This window comes from Sinocyclocheilus rhinocerous, unplaced genomic scaffold, assembly GCF_001515625.1.
Source record: "Sinocyclocheilus rhinocerous isolate Xijiao unplaced genomic scaffold, SAMN03320098_v1.1 scaffold335, whole genome shotgun sequence".
In the NCBI taxonomy this organism is placed as follows: Eukaryota; Metazoa; Chordata; class Actinopteri; order Cypriniformes; family Cyprinidae; genus Sinocyclocheilus; species Sinocyclocheilus rhinocerous.
Window position 1 is genome coordinate 816333 of NW_015659708.1, and position 16595 is coordinate 832927.

The 16595-nt window shown below is 36.2% G+C and overlaps 1 protein-coding gene and 1 pseudogene across 1 annotated transcript; one reads left to right on the top strand and one right to left on the bottom strand.

Moving 5' to 3' along the window:
- The window catches only part of LOC107724064 (sialoadhesin-like), an 8282-nt pseudogene extending 7186 nt beyond the window's left edge, over positions 1-1096 (bottom strand).
- A 3297-nt stretch (positions 1097-4393) lies between these two features.
- LOC107724079 (C3a anaphylatoxin chemotactic receptor-like) lies at positions 4394-9084 on the top strand. Its single transcript, XM_016532852.1, has 3 exons — positions 4394-4507; positions 5717-6269; positions 8417-9084. The coding sequence occupies exons 2-3, from the start codon at positions 5718-5720 to the stop codon at positions 8927-8929; spliced, it is 1065 nt and encodes a 354-aa protein (XP_016388338.1). The 5' UTR covers positions 4394-4507; position 5717; the 3' UTR covers positions 8930-9084.
- The last annotated feature ends 7511 nt before the right edge of the window (positions 9085-16595 follow it).

Consider the following 16595-nt stretch of genomic DNA (forward strand, 5'->3'; position numbering starts at 1 on the left):
CTTGGTTTTTGCTCTGATATATGCATTATCAGCTGTTAGACCTTTTATTAAGATGTGTGTGCCTTTCCAGATGATATCCATTCAATTGAATTTGCCACAGGTTAACTTCACTCGAAGTGTAGTAATATCTACAAGCAATATGATTGCTCCTGAGCTAAATTTCAACTGTTCCAGATAAGGGTATGAATACTTATGCAATGGAATCATTTAAGTTTTTTATTTTTAATACATTTGTGAAGATGTTAAAAACCTGTTTTTTGCTCTACCATTATGGTGTATGGAGTATAGATTGATGTGGAAAAAAGTAATTTAAAGCAGTTTAGCATAAGGCAGCAACATAACAAAACGTGAAAAAAAAATGAAGGGATATGAATAGGGGTATGAAATTCGCAAGGCACTGTATGTAAAAGTAAAATTATATTTTGAAAATAAGTATTCCAACCTTCACGGACTGTAATGTATATTCCTTGCTCAAATGTGTACTTGAGAGGTTCAACCCTGAAGTCTGAAGAAAAAATTGTCACCGAATCCAACAGGAGAGTTGTGAAACACAGTGGTGCAATTTTTGTTTAAGATGTTGCCAATCACATTTCCTTTTAGTAGAGACAACCCTGTTCTTTTTGAACTAAGCACGTCTGGCCCCTCTTTGGTTGTTTTTTTCCCAAGTTGCCTCAACAGATTTGTTTAGGGACTTTTTGAATGAGTCGGGGATCTCAAACTGACATGGAATTTGAACACAGAAGCCACTTATTGCATCTATTTTCTTAGGCATTTTAATTTCCCATTTGTCACTGGCAGCACCTGCATACATAAAAAACACACGGCACGTTCTACATTAGTTTAACACATACATAATGGAGGCCGGCACATGCCAAAGCATACAAGTGCTTAACTTGACTTAACAATGCAATAAATCACAGAAGTGCAAAGTTAAATCACCAGCCATCATCATAAATAACACAGAGACGCTCACATATTCAGTATTTGTTCATGGATTAATTTAAGACTAACCTTTCAAACCCAGCAGATTAACAAAAGCAAGTCTCTAACCTCTCAATATCCAGATTATGACGACCAGGACTTTTGGTCCACTCATGTTGCAGAGATCTGGATAAAATATATGCTCACTTATAGTCAAACAGATGTGGCTTTGAATGTTATATCTTTGTTGGCATTTTATCATTTGCTACTAAATAACTGCAAAATTATATCATCTGATTTTTTAAATGTACATAAACATGTGTACATTAGCACACATACATTAGAGAAACACTGAATATGAGAAACTGAAACTATTAAATTAATTCTAGACTACTGAATATTTGGTTTATAATCAAAAATAACCAGAAACTTTTACCTGATGTGGAGCTGCCAGACATTCACTTAACAACTTAACAAATGAAATAAAAGAGTTTTTACATAGGGGATTTTGGATATCTCTTTTTTTATCACTCCATAAATCAGAAAATACTGTCAATTAAAATATTATATAAATCAGGTGAATGATTTACACAAAAACCCTGTGTAAAAACCTTTAGAATATAGCTGGGAATAAAACTGGAAATTTTGGTATATGTAAGTGCTAATGATATGGAGATTCATATAGCATATTTTGACAGCCTTTAAAGATAGTAATTGATTAAAATAGAATCAAGTATTTCATAGAGCTGTGCAATGCACAGTAAAGTGTTCACAAGTAAAACACAGCACATTTTCTATTTACATATGTTTTCCTGCTTAGTATTACAAACATATTGTTGCTGTATTTTTGTTTTAAAATATCAAAAATGCATTTGATATTTTAAAACAAAAATACAGCAACAATACGTTTTCTTTTTGAATTGTTTTCTTGTACGGATATTTACTTGACATTGAGTTTAAACTGTTTATTTAAAAATGTATTATTATTGTATTAGTCTTCCTTACTAACTGTAATTTCACATTTTGGTCAGTTCCGTTATTATTTCTTACATTTGACATTGCGTAAATCAATTAATTTTTACCTTAAACTGTATAACTGTCTATTATCATACACATTTTTCTGATTGTCAGGCCACAGATTCTTACATGTTGTTCTGTAATGCTATATCTCAGCTGTAGGTGGCAGCACAGACCAACATTTAACAATGCCACTTTTTCATATCTTAATTTAAATTAGTTAAAAAGATGAAACAAAATAAACGCTTAACAACAACAACAAAACATCACAATCGTTTTTCACTAATAGTTCTAATGCCATAACAAATAATGTTAATAAGTATTAAATATAAACACAAACAGCATTGAACCATTTATATCTAAGGTTGGAAACCACTTCAAACCATTTTCATTTGAACTGATATGTGATTGAAAACAAAATTCATGGAGAATATGTAGGCAAAACCACATAATAAAATAGGGCACATTGACAAAGAGAACCAGACATGCAAATTATATGCAAATATGGGTGTATACAGTGCTTATATGTGAAATATTCTACACATTTATAAAAATCATTAGTAGTATCAGTATTGGCATATTCATTCTTTCAAAATTCAGAAAAGAATATGATGTTTTGATGTACAGTCACAATGACTGCTTTATAGGCAGGAATGTAATTAGATACACAATATACTTTAAATAAATAGTTCACCCAAAATGAAAATTTGCTAAAAATGTATTCACCTTCAGGCCATCCCAGATGTAGTGTGTTTCTTCATATGAACAGATGTGGAGAAATTCTGCAGTTCATCACTTGCTCACCAGTGGATCCTCTGCAGTGAATGGGTGCCGCCAGTACATCTGATAAAAACATCACCGTAATCCACAAGTAAGTAACCCAAAAGTTTTGTGTTTGTAATAAATGCATCATTGAAGGTGCACTAAGCGAATTTTGCCAAACGATGTTGATATTTGAAAGCACCAAATCAAACACGCCCATACCCCAACAGGACCTCGCCCCTATTTTAAAATCTCCACATCACACGTACGCACACAACCATGGCAACGACGATCGCGGAAACAAGTGAAGATGACATATTCAAACATAAGCCAGCACGGATAAGTTGTGTGAAACAATGCAAAATCAACATTACTCGCCTATCAAAAACGCAACGCAAAACAACGTAACCTCGGCGTCCGATTCCAGGCCTTCCCGCTCCTTGAGTTCTCTCCACTGCTGGAAAGCTGCTCCGATATTTACGCGGGTCCTACCTCTTGCCTGGTCGTAACCCTTAATATTGATGTTTTGTTTCTCTGATATTTTCCTCTTTTCTTATCTGCCATCTCTCTCTACCTATAGTCGATCTGCACATATCTGTCCTGTGCACTCAAATCTCTCAATCATTACAAGACACGCCCCCTTACTGCTGATTGGCTACAAGTGTGTTTTGGGACTCGGTCCGACACTGTGGTCAAAAGCGTTTTTCAGATATTGCTTAGTGCACCTTTAAGTCATTATTAACTTCAAACTGTTGCTTCTGGATTTAATACACGTCTCTGTCCATAACATTGATTCCTCCAGTGTAAAATTCATCTAGTCTGAATCAGGAGAGAAATATGCACAGGTTAAGATCCATTTACAAGTGAAATCAATCCAAAACAGATCTAAACAAGCATGATGGTGAATTTTAATGTGAACAGAGGATGGACTTTTCCACTGAAGAAAACTATTATTATGGATTATTGAGTGGTGTTTGGGTCAAAAGTGAGAGTTTAGTCTGTGCCGTTAGCCTTGTGGGCAGCGTGCCGACATATTGTGTCATTGCACTACGGGCGTCCTGAGTTCAAATCCTGGCTCAAGGATCTTTCCCGATCCCGCCCCCTTCTCTCTCTCCTACTTTGTTTCCTGTCAGCTCAATGTCGTATCTAAATAAAAGGCAAAAAATGCCAAAAATAAATCTTAAAAAAAGAAGGGAGAGTTTAAAGTTAAAATGCTTTAATGATGCATTTCTTTCTTACAAACACAACTTTTCGTTTCACAAGACGTCAGTTGATGGACTGGAGTTGTGTTGTGTGTTACTGTGATCAGCCATTTGGTCTCTCATTCTGACGGCACCCATTTACTGCAGAGGATCCATTGGTGTGCAAGTGATTTAATGTTAAATTTCTCCAAATCTGTTGCAATGAAGAAACAACCTCATCTACATCTTGGATGGCCGGAGGGTGAGAATCCCCTTAATAATCCCTTTAACTCTCCCAGAGGCATAATGGAGTAAACACACATATGTATTTATGTTTCTGTGTTTGTTCATCTGTGTCTCCTCCCTTTTCCTGTTTGTCCTCTCTTTGTCTGTAAAGAAGACACTTAATGATCACATGATGAAAAAGGGGAGAAAAGGGTTCAGAGAGAAGGAGAGGAGCTGGAAACGATGTCAATGAACACGTCACATATTTATTTGCCTGCACACTGAACATGACCTAACACTCCTACTCGGTCTCTGCTGGACACATTCACAAATTACTATGCAGTGGTGTTTCCTCAAACACTGATTGTGCCAACTAGTTCTTTGAGCAAACTTTCACTAAGGTAAGAACACCCACAGCAATTCATTATCCAGTTGGTAATTTGCTATATATATATTTTTTTTACTAAAATTTTCCAATGCAATCCATGCTGTGCAATCATTTTATTGCATTTTTGTGTTTTATATACCATACATTTAATGTGATTTTTCAAACATAAGCTGTTAAATTGCCTATCTCTGCCTTAAATTGTCATGCCTTTTTTGCGTTCTTCTTATTCGTATGTACTATTGCTTTCTGTTTTAACATGAAAGGAGAAACACAACTAACTCTGATGCAAAACAACAGTTTTTGTTTTTCAAGAAGTATCATTGGGTTTTACACCATGGAATTAATTACCTTCAATTCACTGTTTTCTTGCCAGAATTACACAACATATTTAGTGTGAGTAAATGCTAAATGTAATGGAAATACTACAATAAGATGTTCTGACCTTTCATGATTCAGCAGAGCAATTCAAAATATATAACTCACATTAGCTTTGCTTTTAAACCAGTTTTATATGCTGCAACCTCTTAGTTGCCAGACAACTCATATTTATCTTACCATATGGTGTCGCTCAAATACGAGCATGCAATGACACTTATGATGAATTGCTCACGAAATGGCAATGTACCAGAAAGATATTAGCTAACATTAAGTGAAACACATAAAGACTGCAAGTTTTATGAAATGCTGTCACAAATGCATGAATCAGGTGCATGAAGTTGTTTCTGCAGCTGTGTGCCATTTAAAAGCACTTATTTTCTTTCCACTTCTCTATTTTTTTGAAGGTGAAAGGTTCAGTTTTTTTTCCAGACAGATATTTTGAAACAGACTCTGAGTAAGAGCTGGGTGGCTTCTGTCATGTGAGAGCCCAATATGGCTTGATTAAACTATATTTAAAATATATATAAATATTTAAACTATAATTTCAACTGTACTTAATATTTTAATTACCACCCCATAAATACACAAGGAAATGGTGCTGGGTGAATAAGAGGAAGTACATGTAGATGCTTATATTTTTGTGCTCATATTTACTCATGTCTAGTATTGTAGTTCTTGGGAATTATTTAAAGATACTTTACACATTACAGATATCATTTTACCTGCATGCATTCCCTGGGAATTGAAACGGCGACTTTGACCTTGCTAATCATTCCATCTGTGAATCAATTAAAATGCTTAATTTGAACAAACATACTGTATATCATTTTCATTTGTCTCTCAGAATGGCCTCCAATGCAACTCTTCTCATGCAGCCCCACTCAGACATCTCAACCCACCATGGGAAAACTACAGTGGACATTGATGCCATTATGGATAATGTTACCATTGTCCTCTACACCGTTACCATTATCTTCGGCATCACCGGGAACTCTTTGGTCATCTGGATAGCTGGCAGGCGTCTGAAGCCCAATGTGACTAACATATGGCTGGTCAATCTCGCCATAGCGGACCTGATCTTCTGCCTTACCCGTATAACTTCGCTCCTCAAAAAGCTTTTCTATAACTACTGGCCTTTTGGACTCTTTCTCTGCAAGTTCAATGGTTTCTTCAAGTACGCCAACATGTTCTGCAGTGTTTTTCTTCTGGCCGTCATCAGTGTGGATCGAGCACTCTGTATCTGGCGTCCAGTGTTCACCAGAGAACGACGGACGTTATGTGCTGCTCGTGTGGTCAGTGTGGGAGTTTGGATTTTGGCGGTGATCTTTAGTTCACCGTACTTTGTTTACCGGCAGGTCTACCTTGGTGACAACAACTTGAGCAAGTGCTCACTGGAGGTCAGAACAACTTTGGAATTCTATGTGAATTTAAAAATGGGTTATCAAGTAATTATATTTGCATATATTATAATATTGCATAGGTTGAATCATTTAATTATATAAATAATACATTCTAAGCAGACAAAAAAAGGGGGCAAATAAGATACTTAAAGAAAAAAATATACCCCCAAAATTGAAATTTTGTCATCATTTAGTCTACTCATCCTCTTAGCAGAATATACACATCTCGGTTATATATGGGATTTACAGCCTTCTAATAACCGAACTCACACCAGTAAATTTTCAGAACTCAAAACTGTATTTTCGGCAAAGCCCTGTTGTGTAAACAGAACCGTATTGGACAACTAGTACTGTATGTCACGGTATACAGTTCAAGAGAGCATTCTTGTGGGTTTTCATGTGTGGTTTCTTACAGAGATGCAGATATGAGCTGTGTGCCATCTTAAGTTTTATATCCAGTCACTGTTCTCCACCAGAGCTACTCCCGTGTAGTCTGTGTGGTCTGAAGTGTACAAGCTGTCGGTAAATTAAGATTTGACAGAAGAAATAGCACCTCAATTGAACTTTTGTCTTGTCAAATGTGATAACATTTTGCTGTTTTGGACATTGTCATAATGGTGGTTATGATGACAATCACAAACAGACCTCAGTCAGATTAGACACAATTCTGAATTTAACACGGATGAATGAAACGAGACTGTGACAGTCTTTACAATGGTACGCACTGCATGTAAAACGCCTAGATCATGTTGTTTTCAAAAGTTAGAATTTTCAAAACTGTTTTATGGAGTTTTTGTCCATTTAATTTTTCCCCCCAGAAAAAATCAGCAGAAATGGGTATTTCTGCTAAGCAAATTGAACGCACTGTACTTCTATCTCTCACAGCCTCATTTCATTCCTGCTAAAGATACGACGCTATCCTGGCTAAAGTCTATGGGCTTGACTTCAGTTACATGTTCATAAGACAATATTCGAATATCTATTGTAAGCTGCTATGTGAGCAGGAAATTTCAAGGCTCACGCTTATAAGTAAGAGCGGTTGTCAGTGCTTGAGTTTATAGTACCAGCCGCGCCACGGCACGTTTCATAAGCGTCCCAGAAGCGACTCTCTGTGTTGCTTCGCTAAAGATATATGTATACGCCTCCTTCGATTAAAAATAATGGCTAGTGCCGTGGCTGACATACACGTAACCCTATCAACTCCCATTGCCATTATTTATCGTGAGAAGAAAAAATATGTTTAGTCGCATAACATTGGTTAATGGAAATGCCGTCATTTCGCAACAGTTTTTTATCGACATTTCTAAAATATTGCAAAATATATCACCCTGTTTTTATGCAAATTTTGACGTATCGCATCAGAAACGAGTGATGGAAATGCCAAATTTAAAAAAAATCCCTTAATTCGCAAAAAGGTTTATACGCTTGTTTGAGGTGGTTTTTGACTATAGTAAAAAAAGAGTTAATGCGAATAATGGGAGATTATAACACATTTACCAAATAAATTCCTCCATGCGGATCAAAAACTTCATGTGACTTTGCTCAATGGGATGGCTTACCTAGACTATCCAGCAGACAGTTCTCGTTACGCAACATCTGAAATGTTGTTATGGGCATTCCGAAACGCCTGAGCATAGTCTGTCGTCAAAGTATTTCTGTATAATTGCCTCCCAGAACTGTCTTACACGACTGTGTTCCCAAACACCAGGCATCCACCTCCGAAACCGCATTTATTGTGTTTTGTCTGCTCGCTCTGAGGCGCAAGTTATTTATTATATGTGAAAATTATTATATTCAGTAGCTTCTCCTACTTTTCTTAGTGATATTTAGTGACAGTTTGTCAGAAAGTGACGATTTTGTTCTCTTTGACTTGTTGGATGGAAAATGTTTTATTCGTAAATGTTTTATGCAATATTCCAATTTTGCGCATAGGTTAGATTCAACTTTGGATGGAAACAAGAACGTATCTTATTCTTTCGTATTTCGTACCACTTTATTTCATTATGTGACGCATCAGATGAGTACATTTCTAATTTTAATTTCTAATTTTTGTGTGAACTGTCTGTTTAAACATGAACTTTCTTTTAGCATAGTAAATGTGAAATAGTTTGTCATCATTCAGAAATCTGATTTACTTTGTGCAGGTGAAAGAAGCATCAAAGGGTGACAATTCAGCAAAGAACGCCTTGTACAGCATTCGCTTCTTATGTGGATTCCTGTTGCCCTTCCTGGTCATCCTGTGCTGCTACGTTATAGCTGGCATTGGGATACGCAGAACAAGGTTTTCTGGAAAATCGAGGCCTCTCCGGATTCTCGCTGGACTGGTCTGTGCTTTTTTCTTATGTTGGGGCCCCTACCACTGCCTACTGCTCGCCAAGATGGTGGACAAGAAGAGCCATGCTGTTAAAGTGGGCCTACCTATTGCTAAGGGCTTTGCATATTTCAACAGCTGCATAAACCCGGTGCTGTACTTCTGCATGGGACTGGATGTCAGGCGACGCTTCAGACAAAGCATATCAGGGATTTATCGCAGAGCACTTATGGAAGAAGGCCACACTATGCAGTCCCAGGAAGGCACTGCAGAAGAAAGCTGTAATTCTATTCCAAAGACTGCAGGGATCATTCGAGACAGACCTGAGGGCATGACTAAAGTTTAAAAGAGTTTCATTGTAATGTCATTTTTGCTTTTTAGCAGTACCGGTCAGTGGGGAAATATTACGGGGAGGCCGATATGTAAACACTGATTAAATCCAAATGTGAAAAATCTTCTTTTTTTTTTTTTGCTGACAATTATGCTACCAGACTGTTTTTAAAATAAGCTCGATAATTAAGAACTTATCTGAGTTAAACCTAAAAAGAAAACATACAAGAATAGTGAAATCAACATGTATATATTTGTGAGTGTAATTTTGACACTTTTGCAGAGCAAAATAATACATGCTTTTGTACATGATAAACTTTAGAATTGGAAGCAATGGTTTTCACAAGTCTGTTTCTGTGACCTCTTAGCATTAACACGTAAACCGCTGTTTAGCAGCTACTATATTTCCTTGCTTCAAAGCCAATAAACTGTGGTCAGGTTTCTGAGAGTGACACTGCTATGGTTTCTGGGCTCCCTGAACAGCATATTAACTCCGGTCTGCCTGAACTGTTATTGCTGACAATGACTGGTTGGATGCGCGGCTATTTATTTATATTTTTGTTTGCCTCTTTTTTTTTGGGGGGGCAGTTTGCATTAGCACCGTTTTTGATGGAATGATGTTGTGTCATTTGAATATCCATTCTGATTGGTCTGTTTAGAAATGATATGTGCATCTTATGGCATGTTGTGCAAAACTTGAACTACCGTGCATGAAGAAAGATGTACCATTGTTTTATACAGAAAATAAAGCATTTTAATAAAGCAGTTTATTTTGATCCTCTTGATTTTTTTTTTGTCTGATAACATCTTAAAAGCCAAATTACATGGGGAAAAAATAATGAATACAAAACCTGAACTTATTTCTTTTCCTGTCTGTGGTTTTGGTAATATAAAGTTTCCCACCTTTGAGCTCCTGCTACCTCTTCTGTGTGATTATTTGTGATTTATTTATTTATTTATAAAGAAAAGTGCTATGGGTTTTGAAACTTTATAGGGTTTTTATTCTTGAGTGTTTTTTATTGGAAGATGTTTCTGTTCTGTTTTCCTTTTCCTGTCTGCCTGAATGACCCGACTGCAGTCTGATGTTAGGATATTTTTCTTTTAAATATTATCTCATAAACCACCAGAGAGTTCTGCTTTTTTGGTGGCAAAACCATTAAAGATGTCAGCCACTTTCTAGCCTGGTGGCTCAAGCATAACAGAAAAAGATAATCAGCATATAGTCTTTTTTTTTAGTTTAACAAGCAGAAATGGATTCTGAGAAAGTAGCTTAAGATGTGGTCATAGTTTTTTTTAATGGGTGGTGAAGGGGAAGTGAAAAGTGTCACATCAGTTAGAATAGTTATGTTTATCACATGAATCCAAGTTTTCATTTTCTTCTGAAGTGTCTGTATTTACTACTAATGTTGTTAGTAGTGATATGTTGATATCAAGCTGTATCAAAAACAATGTCTTTTTGCCATGGTTTTGTGGTATGATGGGTAGGTTTGAAGCCGTGGTTTTCAACCGGTGGGTTGGGGCCCAAAAATAGGTCACTGGCCTGATGTGGCAGTTGAAATGTATTGGAAAATAAAGCTAAATGAATTAAATAGAATGCAGCTTTTTATGTTAAGCAGTTAGCAACATGGACGTGCATAAGCTATATCATCAGTCTTGAAAACCATACAAATCTGACACAGACTGTTAACAAGCTTGTAAATCAAACTTCTGTTCTTTATGCAAAGTCTGGGCCTTAATGCAAAACCAGTTCAGGACCACAGGTTTTCAGTAACATTGAGTCTTTTGTGTCTTAAATATAGCATTCAGTATTTAGTGTTTATTACTCTCTGGAGCTTTTAAATGTTATTGGGAGCTTTGCATAACACTTTGAATTACGTTCTTATTTAAGTCAGTAATTATATTAATTGGCTTGATTACACACAGTAAGTTTGACTAATTTCATTAATTTCATACTTCTTTGTAATTATAAAGCCTTTTAATCTGAAACAGCACTGTGTAGTGAGACTGAAATCAGAAACTCCCTGACAGAAAGTCAAAGCTTCCTGACAAATGCAGACAGGAAGAAAGAACTTCTGTTTATGCTTCTTTTTTCTATCCCTCTCTGTTGTGTTCCTTGCATAATATTTCCTTTTGTCCTTCCTTATTTGTATTCTTTAATTGTAATTTCAGAACTTTTTTTGTAATTGGTAACCTTTAATATCCTTAAAGATCATACATTTGAAATAATTACTTATAAAAATGTTTGAATAATTTTTATACAGAATTATTTTTCAGTTTTTCTATAAAGTTCGTTCTATAATTTTTCTATATTCTGTAGAAATAAGTCACAGAAAATAAAAAAAGACCCTGGTGCATGAAGATGAGACTCTGCTATTATATATTATATTATATTATATATTAGTGCCAATTTTTTCCCGGCCATCTTTTATGCACATCGAATGTGGCCTTCTGTGAAAGCCTGAAGAGGAAGTGAATTTTCACAACAGTGTGGTCATTTTAGTTTTTTTGCACTTGCATTTAGTCAGCCACCCCACAAACAAAAAATACAAGTGATAAACATTGAAAAAAAAGAAGATATTTTTAAAAGAAGAAGAAGAAGAGAAAATAAAAAAGAAATTTAACCAAGCATTTCAGTGCTAAAATTCCCCCCCCCCCAAAAAAAAGCATCATGAGAATTGGTATGTGCTGTGTTAATTATTACATATTTCTATATTAATATAGATATTATGTATTATGAATTGCATTATGAATTTACTTGTGTGATTCTTTGATTATTACTTTTCATATATTTATTTATTCATTTATTATTTGCTCATTTATTCATGTATTCTTAACATACATAATTTATGTATTCTACTCAGCTGTGTGTGTCATGCATACGTGAGGATGATTCTGTTCAAGTCTATCTTCTTTAGTGTGTGTGTGTGTGTATTAGGTCAAGATTAGGACAGAGGTATACCTTCTTGGGCCCCTGGTCATTTCTGCGAATTTGCTTTTTAAATATTTTCTTGGAAACCACATCAAAGTCTGAAGGTGTATTTAATTTTGATCCAGACATATCAGGAGACCTGAGCTCGTTTAGCTCATCTTGCTTATCTTCTAAAGGTGTTAAAACCCACAATGCTATTGGATGCTTTGCAGACTTATAGCAGTAGAGATGTGCAGGGTAAATAATATCTTTATAATACCATATGTCTGGTTAAACATGACTAAGCCCAAGGGTAGGGGGCCCTATTTGCCTAGCTAAGTATGACCAAGCAAAATTGGGGGCTTACCCTTCATTTATCAGATCTTGCTGAAGGTATAAGAATGTATGGACTTCCTGACTTACACTGAAAAAAATTATACTATTTTTTTAAGGTAAGTGGTTGCAAACAATTTATTGTAGCTACATTAAAAAAAAACAAAAAAAAAACATGTTGAAAGTTAGTCAACTAAATTTGTTTATTTAAATGTAGCTAAAATAAATTGAGTGCAACCACTTACCTTAAAAATTTTTAGTAAATTTTTTCAGTGTAGGGTCTTTTCTATACTTTTACATTTCTCTTTGCTTCAACTTCTCCTTTTCTTCTCTCTATTAGGCGCCTATATCTCCTATTGATTGTTTGTATTTTAAAGGTAGACTTATTTGACTCAAGACCCAGATATAAATATAGTGTTGTATTACTCAAATAATCTATTGTAAAATGATTGGATTGACTATATTCATTCAAACTTAATGTTTCAGCTTCAATTATGATTATTGTATTACTCATTTGCATATTTGAAACTTTAAATACTTTAACTTCAACTTCAAACTAAATTGATAACTTTTTCTGCACCAGCACGTCTGACTGACCTGGATCTGATTTGTATCAGTATGGTTTCAGATTTAGCCTAAATTAACCTGTTACTCATTAGTGGCTAGCTAGTTTGTTGGTTTGTAGTTACTGATAATCTTTTTTATATAAAATTGAAGTAAAATATTTGTTTGATTATTTTTCTTAGAATAACCTTGGTAACATGACAGAATGGTTGAGTTTGTTGAATCCAGTCAACACTGAAGTATAAAGAAAGATACTTTTTTATGTTCTGATAATTTAAAGGGGTCATGTTGCTAAAAAGAACATTATTTTGTGTATTTGGTGTAATGAAATGTGTTTATGCAGTTTAAAGTAAAAAAAACCCACATTATTTTCCACATACTGTACATTATTGTTTCTCCTCTATGCCCCGCCTTTCTGAAACGTGTCGATTTTTACAAAGCTCATCGGTCTGAAAATTATAATGACTTATACTGTCTTTTTATGCGTTGCGTTGCGTTGCATCACGCCGCGTAAACATAAACGCGTGTTAACATAAACCATGTCTGCATTTGTGATCGGAGAAATGACAAACAAGCGCTACTCTACACTGCTCAAAACTCGCGTTTGAATCATCAGTGGCTAATCCTTTAAATGAAAACGTACTTACAGTCTGTGAGTCAGAACAGCCGGCATTGTAGTCTACTCTCCCAGGATCAGGAAACAGTCCTCCATAAAATGTGCTGCACACATCTGAATATTTGGGTTGAAGTGTTCTGGAACAGTGTTGTAAATACAACTTAACCACTGATTTCTAGTCGCGTCCTCTTTTGGATGACCAAACGAAGTAGTTTCGCTTTCACAACGAAACACATGGCGGGCTAGACTGAGCGGAGGCCGGCGGGCTAGAGTGAGCGGCGGCGGGTGGGCTTGAGAATGGCGCAGCCGGCGGATTCGACGAAGGAGCGGCCGGTGGGCTTGCGGCAACCACATGTGACGACCCCGGGCTGGACTCCGCTTCGTCCACGGTGAAAGCCGATCCGGTGATCCACAGCACGAAGTTGATGTATTTCCTCAGCGACCAGCACGGATCAGCCCCAGGCATCATATGACCCCTTTAATTAAATAATAGGTTCTAAAATCATTGCCTCTTTCTGAAGAACATGGGATTTGTGTATTTAAGTTTTTTTTTTCTTTTTTTTTTTAAGGGTGTCAACTATATTCGTGAAAGATGGCACTTTTTTGTGACTTTTTTCACAAATCTCTTATACACCATCTCTGGCACAGCTGATAAGCATGAAGAACTGAAAGCTAGGGTCAGATTTCCCAACAAGCATGTGCATGCACACACACACACACATCCACAAACACTGGCTATTTCAGTCTTTTATATTCTGGAATAAATGAACCCTGGAAAATATCATTTGTTAGATTAGTCATTATTCTTACTTGGACAAAGATACAAACATGTCCACACATGGAGAATGTTTACCACCAGCATTTACCACAGGGTATATCACACTTGACCACAAGCTGGCACTGATATCATCATACAAAAATAAATGTAAAGATGGAACCATGGGAAAAAATGAAGGTGTAAACTATCTAGCAAAGTCCTATTCTAGCAACAACAAAAAAATACACATTTAAATAAAACGGGTCATCTAACTTATACGCAAAGTCGTCAACATTTCCACCAGGACTTTTTTTCCCCTTGACCTTTGGAATTTGATGATAAACCACTAGCGGTGGAACAAGCGATTGTTCGTTCAAATACATGTCACAACACAAAAAGTTGTGCAGCTCCACCACCAGAGGGCCACCTAAATACCGACAGACATGTCACTCATTAGGGGAGACTGGGGATGGTAACATGGGTCAGTTGTAACACATCCAGTTTCTCAAACAAGGAGCAAGTTACAAATCACCTAATTCACTTCACACTTTCTCAGTTTAGTCCTTATTCCACATATGATAATGTAAATCCCTGTGGCAGGCACAGCAGATTTTAGAAGAAAAAAACGAATTTTGAGGTAAAAAACAAAAACAAACAAACCCAGTGGTGTCTCTAAATGTTCAAGTGTTCAAGTTCAGTTTTATTATGGCAAATTACGTCTGACATTAACACACATGTTATTCAGTTTTATTATTATGTTGCTAATGTATCACATACACAGAAACATACACCATTTATGTTGAAAAGTCAGTGTTAAAAAGCTTTTTTTTTTTTTTTTTTTGTCATAGTCCTTGTTGCGTAATGTTACATCTCACCCTGGTGGATATCATAATGTTACATCTCACCCCAGGGTATGTTACATCTAACCCGGACATTGGGGTGAATAGTAACATTTCACTCCTTGGGTTTGAAACTAAACCATGCATTTTTTGCTTGTTCTTCAAGATACTTCAGGATACAAACAGAAATGTCAAAAATGTTACAACCATCCCTGCTCTCCCCTATTTTGTCATAATCACTGCGAAATCTTGACTGCGTGTCTACAGTTCTGAGTAATTCACATTCTGTTATTATGTACGTAAGCCTACTTAGATTATGTATTATTATGTAGATTTATTATTATTTTTTATTATGTTATGTATTTATTTACTTAATTAGGGTGACCATAAAGGTCCTCTTTTTTCCTGGACATGTCCTGGCTGGGATTTCTAAATTACTTAAAATGTCCGGGTTTTATCTTTGTTTTTCTTATTGACAAGCTTATACATTATATATACATGTATTTGCATTGCTTCGATTGTGCTCTGTAGATCCCACCTTCTCACACACCCAGGGGCGTAAATTCCGTCTAACAGTTGGAGGGGACAATAAACATAAAATATCTCAAGAGCAATTTTTGAAGGGGACACAAATAATCCATCTAAAATTGTACTTGTAAGGACATGTATACACAGAGGAAAACCTTACTAATAGTGCAGCAGGGAGACCAAATTAGACGACTTCAAGCTGTTGTGGTCACGCCGCATCAGCGGTCGTGTCCGTTGTAGACGTTACTATCCATCACAGTGTTGCCAAGGCTGCGGTTTTCCCATGGAATTGGGCTACTTTATCACTGTTGCAGCGGGTTGTTTTTCATGTCTGCAGATTGAAGCATCCCCTATAAGGTGTATTTTAACCCCCAGAACGCGATTTTACCGGGGGGTCCCCTCGAAACACACTTAGTTTGGGCTACTTTTGAGTAGCAATTAGGCGGGTTTTGTTGTGAAAACCTGGCAACCCTGTCTGTCAAGCAGGTAACGTTATTATTGCTAACATAGCGACTCATCAAAAAATGCATTGGACTGTATTAAAGAGAAAATAATCACTTTATCCGATGTTTAAGTGAATAAAATAGCCTTGACAGCCTTACTTACTGGCTAACTATTGGCTTTGTTCTCTCTCACCTGACTTGTGTGTGTGTAGGTGATGTAAAAGAGGAAAGCAGGCATTTGGACCAAACCACTGTGAGGCAAGGGAGGGGGAGACTCAAAATGTTTCTAAACTTAAAACGCATTTTTGCCCCGTTTTTGTTGTTTTACTACTGACACAATTATTTAAAGTATAAAACATTGTTATTTACAATACACAGCGTTGTTTTTAATCATATTTTTAGGGTGGACAACCCCCCCCCCATCCACGCCTATGCACACACCACAATTGGTTGATTATGTACAATGCATGCACGCTATTGGTCAAAGTACTTTTCAGTGACTTCCTTCAGCAATTCAGCAAGCAAGCTGAAACCTGAGCATTTTAGGAAATTTAGAAATAAGACATAAAGTTACACTTGTTAACTGAATTTGTGTTGGCTTGCTGTTTTTCTGCAGTTCTATTCATTCAAAATAAATAAATAAATAAATAAAATACAACCCTGACACTGTGGCACAACAAAAGCTAAATATATA

Excerpts from the sequence above, each read along its gene's own strand:
- LOC107724079 (XM_016532852.1), top strand. The coding sequence starts at position 5,718 with ATGGCCTCCAATGCAACTCTTCTCATGCAGCCCCACTCAGACATCTCA. Across the intron at positions 6,270-8,416 it reads TGAGCAAGTGCTCACTGGAG|GTGAAAGAAGCATCAAAGGG; the intron begins GTCAGAACAACT and ends TACTTTGTGCAG.